Genomic DNA, 19,462 nt, shown 5'->3' with positions numbered 1-19,462 from the left:
GTATAATCTTGATTTAAAACAAATGACCATACTTGAGTTATAGATCTTGCTTTATTTAAGTCCATGCTAATGTATTTACACTTTTAATGGTTATATTATGATACAGACTGTCTTTGTTGGGTTTTAGTACCTAAACAATACTGCATTGAACAACATGGTAATTTTTAATTTTAATGCCTCAGGATCAATATTCTAGAAACTGAATAGCTAGGGCAGACTTTTGATTCAATACCAAAATTTCTTTTGAAAACCAAGTGGTTGCTGGCTTCCAGTAGCATTATAATATTCTTGGGCCAATACAGTGTAACACAACAACAAAAAACCCTTGACAACTTGATGGGCAAACAGCACTCCATCTTAATTGCCATTTATACTAAGGAAATTAGTCCTTATACACTTTATTCTTTTTTCTGAAGTGGATATTTTTCCTTTTCAACTAATGAGATAGCCAAGTTATTTCAGACATATTTGCTGACCCTTTTTGCAAGTGTTTTAAACAGTCAAGCATATCAAGTTTTAGAAAAGAACACAATATTTAAATTCTCATCCTTATAATTCAGAATGACAGTTAAAAAAAATGTTCCTAGTATTTGGGTAATAGTGACTATCTAAATTACTAAGTGAAATACCTTAAAAATTTTACTATAGTAGCAGTTGATAGGCTTCTCCAGCGTAGGTCAAAGGTCCATGAGAGTATGCTGTGTCTTGGTAACATGATCTAGTTTAGAACTGTACTGTTCACTTTTAACTCTGCAGGTAGCAGTTTGGGGCTAAGGGTTAAGTCACCTGACCCCCGCCCCAGGCATCTTATTTTCTCCATAGTCTGCTGCTTATAAAGTTGTCAGTTTCTTACAATCTCCTAGAAGCAGGTATAGAGAATATTTTATTACACTTGTAACATGTCTCTTAAGTAACAGCATAAAATAGAAACTAGTTATCTGATCCAGTTTAAGAATATGTATTTTATATAATTTATAACCCTTTACAAATAGAAAGTCAGTAAATACAGTACACTGAATCTGCGGTGATTCAATCTGAGAAATCTTCAGTATAAACAAGTTTAGCAAAGTCCTTTAGATGCAATTTCTTTTGGGTTTACTGCAACACTTTTTGTTATATTGTATGTCTTGTAAATTCCAATAAGTCTATCTGAAATCTCAAACATATTATTTCGAAGAGAAATTATTATGAACTGGGCATTTTTTGTTTGTTCCTAAAGAGAAAGAAAGAATAAATTAGAAAAATTATACATATATTATAAATATATAAATCATATAATAAACATCTAAGCTTTATTTCCCTGAAATATTTCTTGACAGTAAATTCAACATGACATCGATAATTAATTAACATGAAGAATGACAACATGGATAATTCATGAAACAGTATTTGGGTTTGAGAAGAATTCGGATATTTGGAAGGATGGTTGCCTAGAATTCTTCTAGTAGAAAAAAGATATAGAAAAAAAATTTCTAGCTGTGTTTCTGCTACTAATTTACATTATCCATTTATATTTCACTTTTCCAAAATGGAACTATTTGGCTGAAATAAAGGATGTGGTCTCCTTTAATACCATGGGATGTGGGATTAGAGAACAGGGAAAAAAGCTCAAAAGAAATAAGTCAAAGAATTTCATCTGTAATGTTTAGGGAACCCATAAAATTTTCAGAATGAAAAGCTCTAAATGATTACTTACATATATATAAAATGCAACAATGGAAACATTTTTGAAATCAAGGGCTGCATCAATCTCATCCATGAAGTACAGGGGAGTGGGTTTGTAGTGGTGAAGAGCAAATACTAAAGCCAATGAACTAAGTGTTTTCTCTCCTCCTGAAAGGTTGAAGATCTTCTTCCAACTTTTCTTAGGTGGTCGGACACTGTAAGAAAATCTCGTCAGTCAAATTACTTGTAAAGCTAAATTAAGACTTCGTGATTTGTTTCCCATAACTGGCTTCTACCACCTTCCTTGGGAATCTAATTTCCTTTTCACGAATATAAACTTCTGAGGGGTTCTTTTATAAACATGTCATTGGAGGATGAACACACAGGAACACCTGACAAAAATTTAAGATTTAAACAGCAAGCTAATAAGTAATTCTTGGTATTTTCCCTGTTTCCAATGCACTTTTTGCTTTGCAATTTTAAAATACACGTTAGATTGAAATGCCTCGAAAATTAGACAAATATTCTGTAAAATCGAGTATTTACTGTTTGCCTAGAATTTATGCTGTAAACTAATATCTAGGCAAACTAGTATTTATGAAATAAAACAAGTTGTACATCTAACCTTCACATCCCACCCCTAAAAAAAATACTGTTTGGAGAATATGTAGAGAGATAACAGAAGAATCCGAAACTCAGTATACAGCATAATTACAAACCTGAACATGATTCCTTCAGAGAAAGGATCCAAGCTGTCTACAAGCTCCAGCTCAGCATCACCTCCCAAAGTAAGCATTTGGTAATTTTCCTTTAATTTATTTGTTATTATATAAAAACCTGCCATGAATTCATTAAGCCTTTGTTTCCGAAGATCTTCATATGCCTGTCTAAAATTATCTCTTTCATAAGTAATTTTGTCCAATTCTGCTACCCGCTGTAAATATAATTCTTCCTATGAAAAGAATGAGAAAAACACCAATTCAGTTATACATTTGAGATGAGAAATAACACTGCTAATTATATAAAATAAAGGCCACAATTTAGGCTAAGGTGTAGAGACTTCCTGACTATTACACAGTTTATTTGTACCTTCTTTTTATACTCTGCAATGGCACCAAGGTTTGGTTTCATTTCATGACACTGGGCTTCCAAGAGTGCAATTTGATTTGTTATGGAATCTGGGTTCTTGATTGCTTCAAGATCTTCTGGGCTTAGAAGTGGAATCTCTTCAATAGGATTATCTTCTATGGGATGCAATGATATTTTTGAAATCTAAAAGTTAAGTTAGATCAGTGTTAGAAAAGGCATAGTATTATAATTCATTGTTAAACCTCACAAATTAATATGACAAACTGCCTATCAAAACAACATATACTAAGGAGTGGTAACTAATTTGTGTATCAACTATGTTTCAAAGGACTTCAAGAAAAATAGTTGTAGTGTTCCAGGTGTTCATGTAGCCATTTGTTAAATCTCCGTTATCAGCCCTGGGGTGAAAATGTTGACTAATTCTGACCATTATGCATATTTTTCTGTATATAATAACTCCTATATACTGTTCATTTTGCCCCTATAAACCTGAGAAGTGATTATACACCATGAAATTAAGAATCACAACATACCTCAAAAACACAAAAACATGAACCCTAACCTTTTTTCATAAAGGATATCTTAAAGTTACATTTAACTATCCATAACAATTCTCACCTCTTTTTGCCAGTATTTTATTTTAGAATTATGTTCACCAATATGACCATCTACTTGTTCAAGTTTCAACTTAATACTAAGTGCATCTTTTTGAAGAGCATGTTCATTTTCCTGAATTACTTTTAGTTCTTTAAGTAGGTTGCGATGTTCTTTCTGGATCTCTGGTAAGGACTCCTAAAAACCAAGAAGAAATGCTACAGATATGATCTTCTCAAACAGAACAGGGATTTTCACATTACAAAGATGAAGAAGCAACCAATCTCTCCCCATGCCCCTTCCACTTTAAATGAAAATGTTTTTATTTACAGAAAAGTTACAATACAGTACTCATTTTTACTGTACAGATGAAAGTTAATATAAGTTTAACTTATTGAGTGCTTACTAGGCAAGGTATTGACACCTATAAATCTTAATTGCTTGAAATACCATCCTCTCCCCTCTCCATGTCTTACCTCTGCAGCATTTGCATTCTTTACGACCTCTGCTGCTTTGTCTTCAAGACTTTTTAGCTCTGCTGTTAAGTCATCTACTTCTTTCTCAGTATCTTTTATTTCTTTCTCTGTGCGAAAGACAGAGTCTTGTGCTTTTTTAAGATTTCTAAACAAGCAAAATCATATATTAAAAATGTGGTAATGTGTGATTTGTTATTCTGCTTCTGAAAACCTACCAAAGAACTTTTCATGACATCAATGTAACATTTTTTCATCATAGATTTAAAAATTTATGATTTACTAAAATCCTTGAATTGGTTTTTTATGTTTATACATACACTTGTGGGATACTGTATATTTTATTAAACTCTCAGTATAAATTAATAAAACTTCCTTATATAAGCTTTTAGACTTAGACTATGAAGCAAAATTGTCCATTGGATTATTATATTCTTGTCATTTTCTTGTCAGATTGGAGATTCTTAAATCTTTACACCCATGAAGCTATACCATCAAGTAAATAAATACGCCCTGGTTCAAGTCAGGGCAAACAAGTGTTTTTGGCAGGGTGGAGCGGGGAGGAAACTGGACACATGACAACACACACACACACACACACACACACACACACACACACACACACACACACGACTACTTTTTCCCTTAATGAAGTTACTTCTATTTTGACTGATAATTGTGTTTAGGCAAAACATATGGCTTATTAGCACCTTATCTTTGAACAAAAGACATTGTAATAGCGGAATAACCAGATAATCAAATGTGACTCATGTTATAATTTTAAGACAAAAGAAACAGCTGTTTACATTTCAACATTTTTATACATATTTAGCTTTAATTATTTTAGAAATACTTTAATACTCTGAAAATTAATTTAAAAACAAGATCTATGTTATGAACGTATTAAAAACTTTTTGGGACAATGGAATCTAGTTAATTAAATTAATCTAGTTAATTAAAAATTTAAGTTATTAAAACAATTTTGCTAAGAAATCTCAACCTTCTTATTCTCCTAAAACCTAGATCTATTTCAATGAATCACCCTCTACTCCCTTTAAGCCAGAGAAATGAAACTCTGACTTCTATGTCCTCACAAACTTGGGAATTATATAACCACATTTTGCCAAAACATACCCGTTTATGTTTTTAAAAACTAGTCATATGATGTTTATTATAGGTGCCCACCAAAACTCCTATTAGGTAACAACATGTCAGAAGGGCTTAATAAGTAACAGTAACAGAAACATTTAATGGACATTGTTTAAATATTAATGGGATGTAGGGAAGAGGAAGACAGGGTAGTATGCATACTCTACCTGTCAGCAGTCTTGATTGCTACTTGGGCTTTAGTAATAGCAGAAGCACATTCATCTAATTGTTTGTTTATTTTATCAAGTTTATCTTGTTGGGCCTTGAGTTTATGGTTATTAATTTCTACGATAATATTGTGTAACCTTTTAACCTCAGCTTCCACTTTACCAGCTCTCTCAGCCACATTGTTATACTCTGGAAGAAAAAAAAAAGTGAAATTAATTTGTGTTTCTACGCTAATGAGCGTCACTTGTTAGATGTAAATCTCTTCAGTCAATATGACTTAACCTGATGCATGCCCAAGAAATTTTAGACATTTAAGGAAAAGTACCTCAAAAAAAACCAAACAAACCCCAAACCCCAAAACCAGAATGCCCAAGTCAAAACAAATGGTGTTATATAACAACACATGGTTAAATTCTCTGGCTCAGCTGTGAACATAACCCACTTATCTCTTACTGGCTTCATGCCCTGAAGCTCTTTTAAAAAGTTTTTAGGGTACTTTCTTGACTATTGGTCTCATAATGATTTTTACCCTTAGATAGATTATGTGCCTGACTGCTGCCCGGGGTGAAGAAAATTGTGGTTGTTTTATTCAATCAAAAAAAATTCACACAATTTGGATAGCAAAACTGATGAGTTGAGCATGTTTCTGCTGGCAGTCATGGAAAAGTCTGAATTTTCTTGGTGGTGTTAGAGGCTCTGGTGTCCTGTCAAAAGCTTTGTGAATATTGACAGGCATTGGCATTAACTTTGGCAGTGTAGATTATAGGAGGTACAATGTGCTTCTGTTGTTGGCAGTTGTAGTGTCATCTTCCCAATTTGGTATTTATTTATTTATTTGGCTGTGCCAGGTCTTTAGTTACGGTATGCGAACTCTTAGTTGCGGCATGTGAGATCTAGTTCCCTGACCAGGGATCGAACCCAGGCCCCCTGCACTGGGGGCGTGGAGTCTTAGCCACTGGACCACCAGGGAAGTCCCTCATCTCCCCCATTTGAGAGATGACTTTCCAGTTGTAGAAGAGGCAGTATAGTTCCTTTCATGGTTCTACAGAGTAGCTCTGGAAATTATTCTTCATGTTCAACCTAGAATTTCTTAAGCCATCACAGTGATTCTGTAAATAATCTTTTACTCTGTTAAACACACACCCACACCCCAAATCATATCTGTACTAACCAGAGTGGATTCTGTTCTCCATATTTGAATCCTAATCACTATACAATATAGGAAGGATGAAAGGTGGCAAAAAGGTAAGGAGTTCAAGCTTTCAATATCTATGTCTAGAAAAGCAAGCAGAAACAGAGCCAACTTATGGAAGGAGACTCCCATAAAGCTCCTATGGGAGGAGTGTATCAATACATTTAGCATAGGGGAAAGGAGGTAGGATGTGCTAAGAGGAAAAGATTAGATAAAGACTTAACTGTTGTTCCTCTAGATGGTCTCTTCTCTCCTGTTAGGTAGATTGGAATTTCAATATTCTCCAAATCTCACAACTTAGTATTCATCTTTTTGTCCTACATTATCAGAGAATTCTTTAGTCTGATCTTTCAAACTCATCTAGTGAGTTTAACTCCAACCTCTATTCTTTATATTTCTGAGACCACCACTTGGCTTTTTAAAAAAACAAAGCAAAACAAAACCCCGCCCTTTTTTTGTCTTCTGAATCCCCCTTAGGATACTAAAATAATGTATTTATTGAAGGAATTCTTTTGCTCAAAGTGGTGATGTTCTCTGTAGTTTAAGTTCCATTAAGCTGTCTGTATGCTTAGCTCCCTTGTGGGGTAGAGTACCAGCTGCTGTGGGGTCTGGCATCATGACTTATACTGGGGGATGGGCCAGGTATGCAACTGGGAAGGGTTCCACCCTTCAGAACATCTTCTTCCTTATTTTCAAGTACCTAACATGCATTAAAAATTCTTTTCCCTATCTATAGTAGCATGTCTATTAGGAGGGGAAAACTAACATCAGATAGTCTATAATTTTGAAGTCACTATTTTATACCACCTTGCTCCCCTTACTCTATTCTCTACACAACAGCCAGAGATTTAAAAAATATAAATTAATGTAAAATAAAATATATAATCTTAAAGATATGCTTGCAGAAATGGGCTTCCATATTAGATATTAACAGAGTATACTAATAATAGCCAGTATTTCCATGAGAGGAAATATATATGGGGCTCCTAAAAAAGTCAAGGATTCCCTTTCAAACAAGAATACAGATTCCTGTAGTCTGTGAAAGTGCTGCTATAAATGACAAAGATACACATTTTTTGTTTTAATTGACCATTAGGTTCCATCAAAGCAAACACAACAAATATTGTAGGTATTCTGGGGAAGGAGGGGTAGGGTGAAGTCCCTGTGTCTCCAAGGACAAAATATATACCCAAAATAAATGCAAGGAAAAAAGAGTCCTGTCAGATTATATCACTTCCCTGTATATGACTTTCCAATGGCTTTTAATTTTACATGGAGGCAGGGCTTAAAAGGCTCTACATTATCTGGATTCTTCCATCGTTTACCTCTAGCCACTCTGGCTTCCTAGTGTTCCTAGAAACTTCTGGCATAGTCCTTCCTGCCCCAGGGCCTCTACTTACTCCTCTACATTCTTCCTGAAATGTTCTTCTCCCAAATATCCACATGTCCACTCATACTTCCACTGGGTCTCTGCTCAAGTATCTCTGGCAGTGGCCTGTCTAACCACTGTGTCTATCTGAATCCCCATCCCATCCTGTTTTCCTGGTTTTACTTTTATCACGTAGCACCACCTGATACAGTATGCAATGTATTTATTATCTTCCCCATCTTTTAAGTGTGAGTTCCTTGAAAAGAGGGACTTTATTTTGTTCACTGCTTGATCAATAGCACCTAAAACAAAGCTTGGCCAGTAGCAGATGCTATCTGAGTGAATGCCTCAATATTAAAAACGTAGATAAATATGACCACAAAAAAAAAAAATTAATACAGCTATATATTAATATTCAATATGCCCAGTGGACATCTGTCTGCTTACAATCTTTTTACCTCTTTTTCTTTGGGAAGAAAACTCGACCTCAGTTTTTGAACATCTGGATAATTGCTCCAATTCCAGTCCATCTAGTTCTTTCAGATGAACAATCAGTATTTGCCTTCCTTTGCTCATGAACCAGACTGTAACAAGGGTCTTTCCTGAGGACATGATGAAGGCTCACTGTGTTTGTTGGTGTCCCTAAGATACTGTGTAACTCACCATTACCTCCTTGTGCAATAAGATGCACATCTACCTATGTTTAATTGAAGCCAACGTGGAAATAGAAGCAGGGCTGCTCAAGTGCATGATCAGAGGATTTTAATGTCAAAGTCAATTCTGACTATGAGCCTATGAACTAATTCCCTTTCTTGCTGAAAGCTTTTGGAAGAACACTTATATGTTTATATACAAGAAGAAAAAGTTCTGGAAGGAAAAATGTGTTTTCTCTAAGCTCTCAAACAAATAACTACTATCTTGAAGGGTCCTTAGGAAGACTGGGCCAAAGTATACAAAATATAGAATTAAAAGCATGGGTATCAGAATCAGACTGCCTTGTTCCTGAATTCCTATACCACCACCATATGCTATGCGACCTTGGGCAAATTGTATAAACCATTCTGTGCCTCAGTTTTCTTATCTGTCAAATGAAGTACTTAATAGTACTTTATAACCTTCTGAGAAATAAAAACAAAAATCATAAAACAGAGTGGTCACTTGTCTATAATATATGAAATCTGCTACTTTTTATTCTACAAACTGCTATCTTAAACATTCCAAATATTACAAACCTGTTTTTGACCATACAGGGGGAAAAAAAAAGTGTATATCCTTAAACATACCGGTCTTGAAAGCAGTAACATTTTCTTCTAGCAATTTCTGCTTTTTTTGGTCAGGGGCTGTAGCAAGTACATTAGCTTCAAGTTCCTTAACTTGGACATTCAAATATTCTTCTTGCTCTGATAAACGCTACAGAAATGTTTTAACATTCAAAACTGTTAGTATTTTAAACTTACTAACAATAACATTTGCTTTAAACATTCTAAAAAAAAAAGGTACTTAAAATCTTTAAGAGAAAGACAAAAACAAGAAAGGGCAGAAAACACGAACAATTAATATAAAAATCGAAAATGGCCAACAAAACGCATGTAATGTATACACTCATTATGAAGATAAGTTAAAATGCTATTTTTTAGTATTTACGTCAGATTAGCAAACTTACAACAAACTGAAGAGTACCTAGTGTTCAAAGACTTGGAAAAATTATTTGCATATGCTACTATTAGTAAATGAATTAGAACCGTCTTTTTGAGAACAATTTGGCATTATGCAACAAACGCTTAAAACACTGTACAGGGCTTCCCTGGTGGTGCAGTGGTTGAGAGTCCGCCTGCTCTTGCAGGGGACACGGGGTTGTGCCCCGGTCCAGGAAGATCCCACATGCCGCAAAGCGGCGGGGCCCGTGAGCCATGGCCGCTAAGCCTGCGCGTCCAGAGCCTGTGTTCCACAACGGGAGAGGCCACAGCAGTGAGAGGCCCGCGTACCGCAAAAAATCCCCCCAAAAAACCCAAAAACAACACTGTACACATACTGGGTAATAATTATAGTTTTAGAACTCTAACCTAAGGAAATAATTGGATGAGTGTATTAAGGTCTGCCTAAGAAGGATATTTAAAACACAGCAGTGTACATAGTCAACACAGAAAAATATTTATCAAATCGTGATACGAACAAAATATGCCAATACAATTGCACACAAAATAAATGTACATTGGCTTGGAAAGAAAATCATAATTAATAAGTGAAGAAAAGTTAATAACTCATTAAAAATTCATATGCAAATTTAATATGTATATCAATATCTACCATATACTTAAACACATACATGCAAACTAGACACACTAAAAGTTGAAAGACATACATAAAAATTTAGGGTAATAATCTTTTGAGTATTTCCTAAAAACTGTTTTCTGATTTTGTTTTTTAAAAGAGACTGGGCATGTACTGCTTTTTCATAATTAAGAAAACATTTCACTTTGAGAAGAGAATGAAATAAAGGGTCACATAGTTGCTAAGGGAAGACACATTTCTATGGAGTACAAATGGAAACCAGAAATAGCTGTGGCTGGAGCAAACACTGTGACAGGGCGTTTATCCATTAGTACTCGGGGAAACAAAATCAACAGATGCGCCTTACACCTAGAGACCCAGCCTCCTCCTCCCCCCTTATATTTTAAAATTATAAGCAAACAGCAAAATGCTTCTGCCAAATTGCTGTTGAATTCCAATAGTTTCAGCTAATATTGATTAAAAAAGTACCTGGATGCTTGCAGTAAACTTTTCTAGTGTATTCCTCATTTCTCGTTCACTATGCCTTAACTTAACTACTGCTTCTTCCAATTGTACTTTCTGTTCCTGAATTTGCACTGCTTTTTGAGAGTCTCTCTGCAACTGTGATTCCATTTTATTTACCTACAAAGAAGAATACCAGTGAAATAAGTTTATTCCAAGAGTTATTTCAGATTAACAGCAATTTATGAATGAAGAAAACCCAAATTTCTGATCTTAAAGACTAGAAACAAAGCAAACAACCCAGGTCCAATTCCAAAACCTAAAGCTTAGGAGATGGTCAACTAATTTCTGCATCATAGAATCAGATGAAAAGACAATTTTAAGTGTTGTATAGTCAACTACTATTACAATGAAGGTATACTACACAAATATTTAAGTGGAAAAACATAAACTATTTCAAAATATGAAAAAAAATCAAGCCACAACTCTTCAGAAAAAGTTAGGTATCCAGGACATCTAAGTACATTATTTTTAAGGAAGAAAAAAGTGTAGTGTTCCGAGGGTGATAATGGAACAGAGCGGTATTTCCTGAGCATTTTGACATTCCTCTTATACTTCTGGACATATAAAATTTGGAAACATGTATCAGAAGTCTTTGCTATATTTACAACTTAAAGAATTATGTCAAAATAGAAAAGATAATTATATAATACATCAGTAACTATGTGAAGAAACGAATTAAATGTCCAACAGTAAGTAAATGGTTAAATAAATTATGATATGATCCAAATGTCATAACAGAGAAAGATATATATGTCGAGCATATATTTTTAAATTAACATACTTTTAGAACTTTAACAAGTTTCATATAAAATCCCACAGCTTATATACTATCATTTAGAGAAAATTCAATCTGTTAATTGAAAATTTGATTACAGTACATTTAAAATAGAATTTACAGTATGTTACTTATCAGTAAAGCTGCTTTAACAAAAATGTCTTGACCATAATTTTGTACATGCTGACCTCTTCTTCTGAGATTTCAACAACAACTGATGAACCCATCCTTCCTTTCATTACTTTGCTTCCACCACCAGTCATTGTACCTGGAGAAGAGAGGAGAGAAGTCAGACTTAGAAGTCTCCCCCGACAAGATTAAATAAACTCAATGGCAGAGAAAAAAAAACATTACCTGACTGTTCTATGATTTGCCCCTGTAATGTTACCACTCTCCATCTTCTATCTTTCTGATATGCTACTCTTGTGGCTTGATCTAAGTTGTCAGCTACTAAGGTATCCCGTAAGGCAAAGTAAAAAGCTTGGCGAATTTCCTCATCTTTTACTTGTACTAAATCAAATAATCGAGGAGTATTTTCAGGAGTTTGAATTTTGGTCATTTTCTTTGCCCACACTGCCATCTAAACATAAAAAAGAAAAATAATATATATATAAAGATCATTTCTGTTAGGTATAATTTATAGAATACACATGTATTAAACATAAGGACATGTATACAAAGTTCTGAGTATCTACATAATTGAGTATTTACTGTTTTTTTGCGGTACGCGGGCCTCTCACTGTTGTGGCCTCTCCCTTTGCGGAGCACAGGCTCCGGACGCGCAGGCTCAGCGGCCATGGCTCACGGGCCCAGCCGCTCTGCGGCATGTGGGATCTTCCCGGACCGGGGCACGACCCCGTGTCCCCTGCATCGGCAGGTGGACTCTCAACCACTGCGCCACCAGGGAAGCCCTATTTTACTGTTATTTTAAAAAAGAAGTTATTGTAAAACTACCTCTATTCACAGATGACATGATCTTATACGTATTAAAATCCCGAGGAATCCATACATTAAAAAACTATTAGAACTAACATGAATTCAGCAAAGTTGCAGAATACAAGATCAATATGCAGAAATTAATTGTATTTCTATACACTAGCAATGAATAATCTGAAAATGAGATTAAGAAAATTCCATTTACAATATACTAAAAACAAAACAAAAACCCCAGGACACTCTTGATATTAAAGAACAAAATGAAAGGACTCCTGATTTTAAAGCTTACTACAAAGCTATAGTAATCAAGACAGTGTGGTATCAGTGTAAGGACAGACACAGATAAATGAAGAGTCCAGAAATAAACCCTTACATTTACGATCAGTTGATTTTTGATAAGGGTGCCAAGAAAATTCAACAGGGAAAGAATACAAATGGTGCTGGAACAACCCGATATCCAAAAGAGTAGAGTTGGACCCCTACTTTACACTGTATTATAAAATTAACTTAATATGGATTAAAAAACTAATTTAGAACCTAAAGCTGTAAAAGTCTTAGAAAACAGAGGTAAATCACCCTGCCATTGGATTACACAGTAGTTTCTTAGATATGACACCCAAAATACAAGGAACTAAAAATAAACTGGACTTCTATCTAAATTTTTTGCTTCAGAGGACATCATCAAGAATGTGAAAAGAGAGCCCACAGAATGGGAGAAAACATTTGCAAATTACATACCTGACAAGAGACTTGTATCCAGAATATATAAAGAATTCTTACAACTCAACAGTAAGACAAACCAATTAACAAATGGGCAAAGAATGTGAACAGATTTTTCTCCAAAGCTAAACAAATGGCCAATAAATAAGCACATGAAAAGATGTCGTACAAAAACCTGTGTACAGGAATGTTCATGGCAGCATTAACCATAATACCCAAAATATGGAAACAACCCAAATGTCCATCAATTGATGAATAAACAAACTGTGCTACATCATATAATGGAATATCATTTGGCAGTAAAAAGGAATGAAGTGCTGATACACATGTATTAGCCCCACCCCCTGCAAAGAGAAGAGAGGGAACTCATTTATTTATTTATTTTTTGCCACGCCATGCGGCGTGCAGGATCTTAGTTCCCTGATCAGGGACTGAACACGCACCCCACAGTGGAAGTGTGGAGTCTTAACCACTGGACCACCAGGGAAGTCTCAACATGGATGACCTTTGAAAAGTAAGTTAAAGAAGCCATACACAAAAGGCTACACATTATATGATTTCATTTATACAAAATGTCCATAATATGTAAATCTAGAGACAAAAAGTAGATTAAAGGTTGCAGGGGGATGGAGGGGTGGGAGAATAGGGGTAGTGACTCCTAATGTGTATGGGGTTCCTCTTTTGGGGTGATGAAAATATTGTGGAATTAGACAGTGGTCATGACTAACAATCCAGACCATGTGAATGTACTAAAACCTGCTGAACTACGTATTTTAAAATAATGAATTTTATGGTTGTGAATTTTATCTCAGTAAGTGTTTCTTTTTCTTTTTTTTTAAAGTAGTTATTGATGATGGAAGTTAGAAATGCAAACTACCAATCACTGTAACACTGGAATGTATATTCCTTTAGGGGAGGCAGTAGAGGATTTTTTTTCACAACCATGTAACCCCAGAGCCTAATATAATCCTCAAAACCTATCAGGTGTTCACTTAAATAACTATGAAAAAAAAGCTAGGATTCAAAATCAAAAAACACTTGGCACTTAAAAACTAAATTACAGGTAGATTATGAATACCCACCTTATCCAAACCTATAAAGGTTGCAACTCCAATATTTTGTCTTTTAAGGAAGTTTACACATTCTTGGGCCGTATCGATAGAATCAACAACAATGTAGTCTAATGCATGACAACAGGATGAAATAGCAATATCATATTTTTCATCAATTGCTCCTAAGTCCCCCTAATAATTGAGAAGAGGGGGGAGAAATCAATGCACAATCAGCAAGGAATTAGGCACAGGATCATTTTATTAGTAATTCATATAGATTTTTTAAGTTGTGTTTAACTGAACTATACCTACATATGGCTTTAAACAGTACAAAAAGGGTACACAGTGAAAAATTTAAGTGTTCCTCACATTCAACCTTTCTCTTCTACAAAGGCAATCACTACTAGAATTTTTAATCTACCTTAAAAAAAAAACTTATGGATATACAGAGTTTGAATTTTTAATGAGCACAAAATGAGAGAACTGTTTTCACTGCATGTAAATAAAAATGTATAGTGTGAAGATTTGAAACCTAAAGTATTATAAGCAAAATAACTTATAGAATAATAAAACTCTGAAATTATTGAAAGCCATTTAAGATTATGTAAATCTGCTTCTCAGTCTATTAATAAATAAGCTATCCCCATTTCCTTCCAGCCACCTTCTAGCTGGCCACAGCTCCCTTCCTTCTTCAGGCTCAGGAGCTCAGGCTTCAGGTACCCACTATCCCTGGCCTTGGGTTTTGACATCATCCCTTGTTGATTTTCCTAAACTCTAGCCACAACCTTTAGTATAATGGTATAAAACCCAGAATATAATTTATCAAGTTCTTATTTTTTTAAAAAAAGAAAAAAGGAGTTTGTTAAGTTTATCACTAGAGTTGGATCACTTTCTTAAAATGACTATAATTATACAAAATTAAAAAAAAAACCCAAAACTATCTGTAACATGAACAAATACATACCACAAAGAATTTTATCATGCCTGAGTGTAAGAGCAAAATGTTTAAAAATGAATGTCCTTTAAAAGAAACAAAAGTAAATGTTATTTTATGTACAGAGACACTTAATATACAGTTCTTTAAGTCAAGGTAAGAAAATTATAACATCTGAGAAAAACGTATAGTCATTTACAAATAAATTTACTTTACCAATCTTCCATATATTCCTGGAATTCTGCCAGATTTTTTTTCTTGAATTATTGCATCAAGGACTTTCCCCCTACTTCGATTCATTGCTAAGGAACTCTTCGCTTCTTCAACTTTTTGGAAAAGATCACGAACCAAACTTTTGAAATTTATTTCTTCTTGTGTAAGTTTTTGAAGTTGTTTTTCTTTCTAAAGGTGAAAATAAAGAAAATGAATCCCAGAAGGTTACACCCTATCACAGTATAGAATTAGTTGTAATACCTAAAAAAAGAAGGAAAGGCCAATAATCAACACTTGAACCAGGACTAAGCTGTCACATTGCAACTGTTGGTTTGATTTTGAAAAATATGGGTTTTCTGTTTTAAAGGGGGCATAAATTATTTGGGTCAATAATAAGGAATATAAACACAATATAGATCTAGGAGCAGTGCACTGACTGCTAGAGCTAGAGGAGTTAGGGTTGTGGAAATCCCAGTTTGGCACCACACAGGCATAAATGTGTCCTAATTCTTATATTCTTACACTAATCAAAAACAGACCTCAATACAGGACTCTAGTTATGGGTGACCGGGCAGGGCTATGATTACACTGTGCCTTGCTTTTTAAATAAAAGGAGATTTATTATATAGTATTATATAGCATATATTATTATATCTAATTAAATAAAGGAAAACAAAGAACAAAAAAAGCATAGCTCTGAAATGAAGGAGAGCACGAGTGAACACTACTATTGCTAAACAAAAACGTCAGGCTGCCAAGAAGAGGAACCACACACATGCACACAAAAAGCCTAATTCTCAGTTTCTCAATCTCCAAGTTAGTGCAGCCATTTTTCTGACATTCTCCTTCACTTCCTGGCTTTAAATTATTACCTCTATTACCAGTCATACTGGTTTAAAGTATTGATAAAAGCTCAAGTTACAGATGTAATTTATCCAAAAATAAACTGAATCATGAGGAAGATAGAAGCAGTCACTAAATATAACTTAAGTTTACATTTAAATTCTATACGGCCATTAAGTTCTCTGATGACCAAGCGGTGTGCATTTACTAAAATGAAAAAGACTTCATTTTCAGTGTAATTTCTCTCCAAGCAGCATTTTCTATTGCCATCTTGCCTAATGATGCTTTTGAGATTAAAGTTATGAAATTCCTTAGATGTCGAATTCACTCAAGGATAGCAGAGGACGTGGATGAGCTAATAAGCCAGATGTCTTTATTAGTTTAACAACTTGCAGTCCCAACAAAGAAAACTACATTCATAAGTTCAAAAACAGAAAAAAATACACTAAGATAGTTGACTTGCATATCTGTTCACACACACACTTACACTTATTTGTGATTTTCCTTTACCATTGCCGAAGTTGTCTACACTTAGATTTAGGGAAACAAAAAACTTTCTTCTGTTTAAATTTTTATAATGGGAAATAATGGTGGCGGCGGTGATATTATTTGCTGTTTGACACTTGAAGGGAGAACGCAGCTTCTTGATAGTCTCGATTCGTATCAGATAGAATACTGAAATATTAACCCCATTCTTTTCGGAAAGATTACACTAAACAATAACAACAAAAATATCTATGTACCAGTCACTTAAGATGTTGAGATCAGGACTTCCCTGGTGGCGCAGTGGTTAAGAATCCGCCTGCTAATGCAGGGGACACGGGTTCGAGCCCTGGTCAGGGAAGATCCCACATGCCACGGAGCAACTAAGCCCGTGCACCACAACTACTGAAGCCCACGCGCCTAGAGTCTCCGCACGCAACAAGTGTGCTCCGCTCACTGCAATGAGAAGCCCGCGCACCGCAACGTAGAGGAGCCCCCACTCGCAGCAACTAGAGAAGGCCTGTGCGCAGCAACGAAGACTCAGCGTAGCCAAAAAGAAAAAAAAAAAGGTGTTGAGATTTAAAAAAAATATATGTAAATATAAAAATAAATAAAACTAGGGTTCATAAACAATGTTCAGATGAAATACAGAAGAAGATTTACCTCCTTTAGTTCATGTTCAATTTGAGGGAGTTTTGCCTGTATATCTCCAATTGCAGCTTTCCTTTCTCTGAGAGTCTCAGAAGCTGTCATTAGAGCTTCATTGGTCTTACTTAATTGAGACACTGCGGTATTATGACGACTGAGATAGATATCAAGTTCTGATTGGGCTACATCCATCTTTGAACGTGCTTCATTTACTGATTTGCTGAAATCCATAAGTTCTTTCTCTCGACTCTGTTAAAATATGATAGACCCCATTAAATCCGAAATATATGTTTTCAAACCTAAACTGAAACGGAAACCATACATTTTGAATTTAACTTAATAGATTCTACAAGCACAATATATAGAAATAAATCTCACAAGTGGAATGGACTAAGTTTTTGCCTAGTTGTGAATGTTCATGGTATACAGTCTTTTCCCAACTGATTTCACAAGAGCTTAACAAGGTAGATACCATACTAATATCTAATATCTCAATTTAGAGATTAAAATGACAAAGAAGGAGTGGTTGAAAGAGAACAAAAATGTGGATCTGAAATCTAGATTCCATGGTCTTTCCACATTACCTTACCTAAAATGGTAAGGTGTAAGGACTACTCAGCAGAAAGTTTCCTCAAGTATATTTATGTTGGAAATCTTTTTAAGTTTTAGAGGTAAGGTGAGGTAATCCCCAACACAAGTCATAATTTGATGAGTGAGTAGAAATTTTGGACTACTGTGGTTGACTGTGTAGAAAGGACCTACTTATTAGAATAATGGAATAAGAAAAGCCCTTACAAAAGCCTAACCCTTTTATTTCACATACAAAGCATTGGCCTAGTAATATAGTATGATATTAGAACATGCCCATATTTCAAAACAGAATCAATTTAGTCCGTAAAGAAACTCCAAAACACTTCATGGAGGTATAATTAACAAAGGTCTTATGTAACTGACTTAAGTAACGTTAAGTCAATTCAACTCAATTACTGTCATCTATTAAATATCTATTTAACATGCTCAGTGTTGTCTAAAAGGCTGTGGTGAATATAAACAAAGATATAAACAAAACTCTGTGCTTATACTCTTGCTGGGGAGACAAGACATATCAATGAGACAATCTCACACTCTTGCTTTAGGGAAGTGCTAACATAATGTAGTAGCTAATATTTATTAATTCCTTACTTTCTAGGCACTTTATGTAAGTAAACACACGTTTTATTTTCACAAAGATTCACAAAATGGGTAATATTTTCTTCCGCATTTTGAGGAAGATAACTTGGAGACATAACCTGAGTTCAGAGATAATAAGGGATTGACCTAGGATTTGAGCCAAGAACTGACACATGAGCCACGGTTAAAACTATTACAGAAGAGCTACAGAAGCAAAGAAAGGAGATGTCATCTACGGTTAGTGTGGTCCCAAGCATTTATAGGTAGTAACCAATACATTACCAAGAAAATAATTTAAGAGAAGATGAAAAAGAAAATTTGATGATGAAGTCAATGTGTAACGAAGAACTGCACATAAAACAAAGTATTTGATGAGTATTTTCTTCTACCACTATAAGTTCTCGTTAACTTTTTTTTAAAACGAGAAAGCAAACAACAAAAAAGAGAAAGAGTCTAGGCTAACCATCTTTAGGAATAGTAGATATTAAAAGTCCAAACTTTTTCTTCTAACAGTTCATTTTTTAATATTACTATAAAAACAATCTTCAAGATTAACAAAAAAAAAGCCACCAAAATATATGCCAACTGATAAAGAAATCTTACTTCTTTTTCTTTCTGAAGCCCTTGTGTTTCCTGTTTAAGGCTATCCATAACTTCCTTTAATTTTTTTTCTTCTTTTTCTTTTTCTTTCTCAAGGGCATTATTTCTAGTTGTTGTCTCAGTTATGATATCCTCACTCTTGGCAGGTATACTTTTAAATTCTTCAACCTAAGATTATAAAACAAATTAAAGTTACTAGAAGCATGTACCTTTAGGCTATCCAACACCATCAATATTTGGCTTATTTAAAAGCATTTCTCAGGATCTTCTAGATCTTTGCGGTTTTCACTGTAATTAAGTTTAAAGCAGCTAGTTTTAGCAAGTACTTCCTTAATCATCTGCTGCAATTTCTATGTTCCCTCAGTCTAATGGTAAAACTAATTCTACGAATTCCTGATTCCTTATGGAGGACAATTCTTCCTCGCTGAGCAGTAGATCTTCCTTCTGCTCCAACTTTAGGCTGTAATTATCCTTCTTCACCTATGAATATGGTCTGAGTACACGGATTTCCCTAAAGTACCCTTCAAAGTACATTACAACTTACCACAAATTACCCATACACCCTTAGTTTCCCTCAAATCTTAAAGATCTTT

The 19,462-nt window shown here is 34.6% G+C and overlaps 1 protein-coding gene across 3 annotated transcripts in view; it reads right to left on the bottom strand.

Annotated features, from left to right (window-relative positions):
• Positions 1–32: 32 nt before the first annotated feature.
• Positions 33–19,462, bottom strand: part of SMC4 (structural maintenance of chromosomes 4) — a 34,583-nt gene continuing 15,153 nt past the window's right edge. For all 3 annotated transcript variants that reach the window (XM_032629936.1, XM_032629938.1, XM_032629937.1), the window contains 15 exons: positions 18,873–19,037; positions 17,115–17,348; positions 15,129–15,314; positions 14,009–14,170; positions 11,625–11,850; positions 11,459–11,538; positions 10,460–10,612; positions 8,983–9,109; positions 5,138–5,327; positions 3,825–3,969; positions 3,373–3,546; positions 2,755–2,937; positions 2,385–2,617; positions 1,697–1,880; positions 33–1,213 (listed from right to left, as the gene is read on the bottom strand). In XM_032629936.1, coding sequence (XP_032485827.1) covers positions 1,061–1,213; positions 1,697–1,880; positions 2,385–2,617; positions 2,755–2,937; positions 3,373–3,546; positions 3,825–3,969; positions 5,138–5,327; positions 8,983–9,109; positions 10,460–10,612; positions 11,459–11,538; positions 11,625–11,850; positions 14,009–14,170; positions 15,129–15,314; positions 17,115–17,348; positions 18,873–19,037 — 2,595 coding nt within the window. In that variant the 3' untranslated portion in view covers positions 33–1,060. The remainder of the gene's footprint in view (positions 1,214–1,696; positions 1,881–2,384; positions 2,618–2,754; positions 2,938–3,372; positions 3,547–3,824; positions 3,970–5,137; positions 5,328–8,982; positions 9,110–10,459; positions 10,613–11,458; positions 11,539–11,624; positions 11,851–14,008; positions 14,171–15,128; positions 15,315–17,114; positions 17,349–18,872; positions 19,038–19,462) is intronic.

The sequence above is a fragment of the Phocoena sinus genome, chromosome 4 (assembly GCF_008692025.1).
Source record: "Phocoena sinus isolate mPhoSin1 chromosome 4, mPhoSin1.pri, whole genome shotgun sequence".
Classification (NCBI taxonomy): domain Eukaryota; kingdom Metazoa; phylum Chordata; class Mammalia; order Artiodactyla; family Phocoenidae; genus Phocoena; species Phocoena sinus.
Note: the sequence above shows the minus strand (reverse complement) of the source record. Positions and strands in the feature narration are given on the sequence as shown.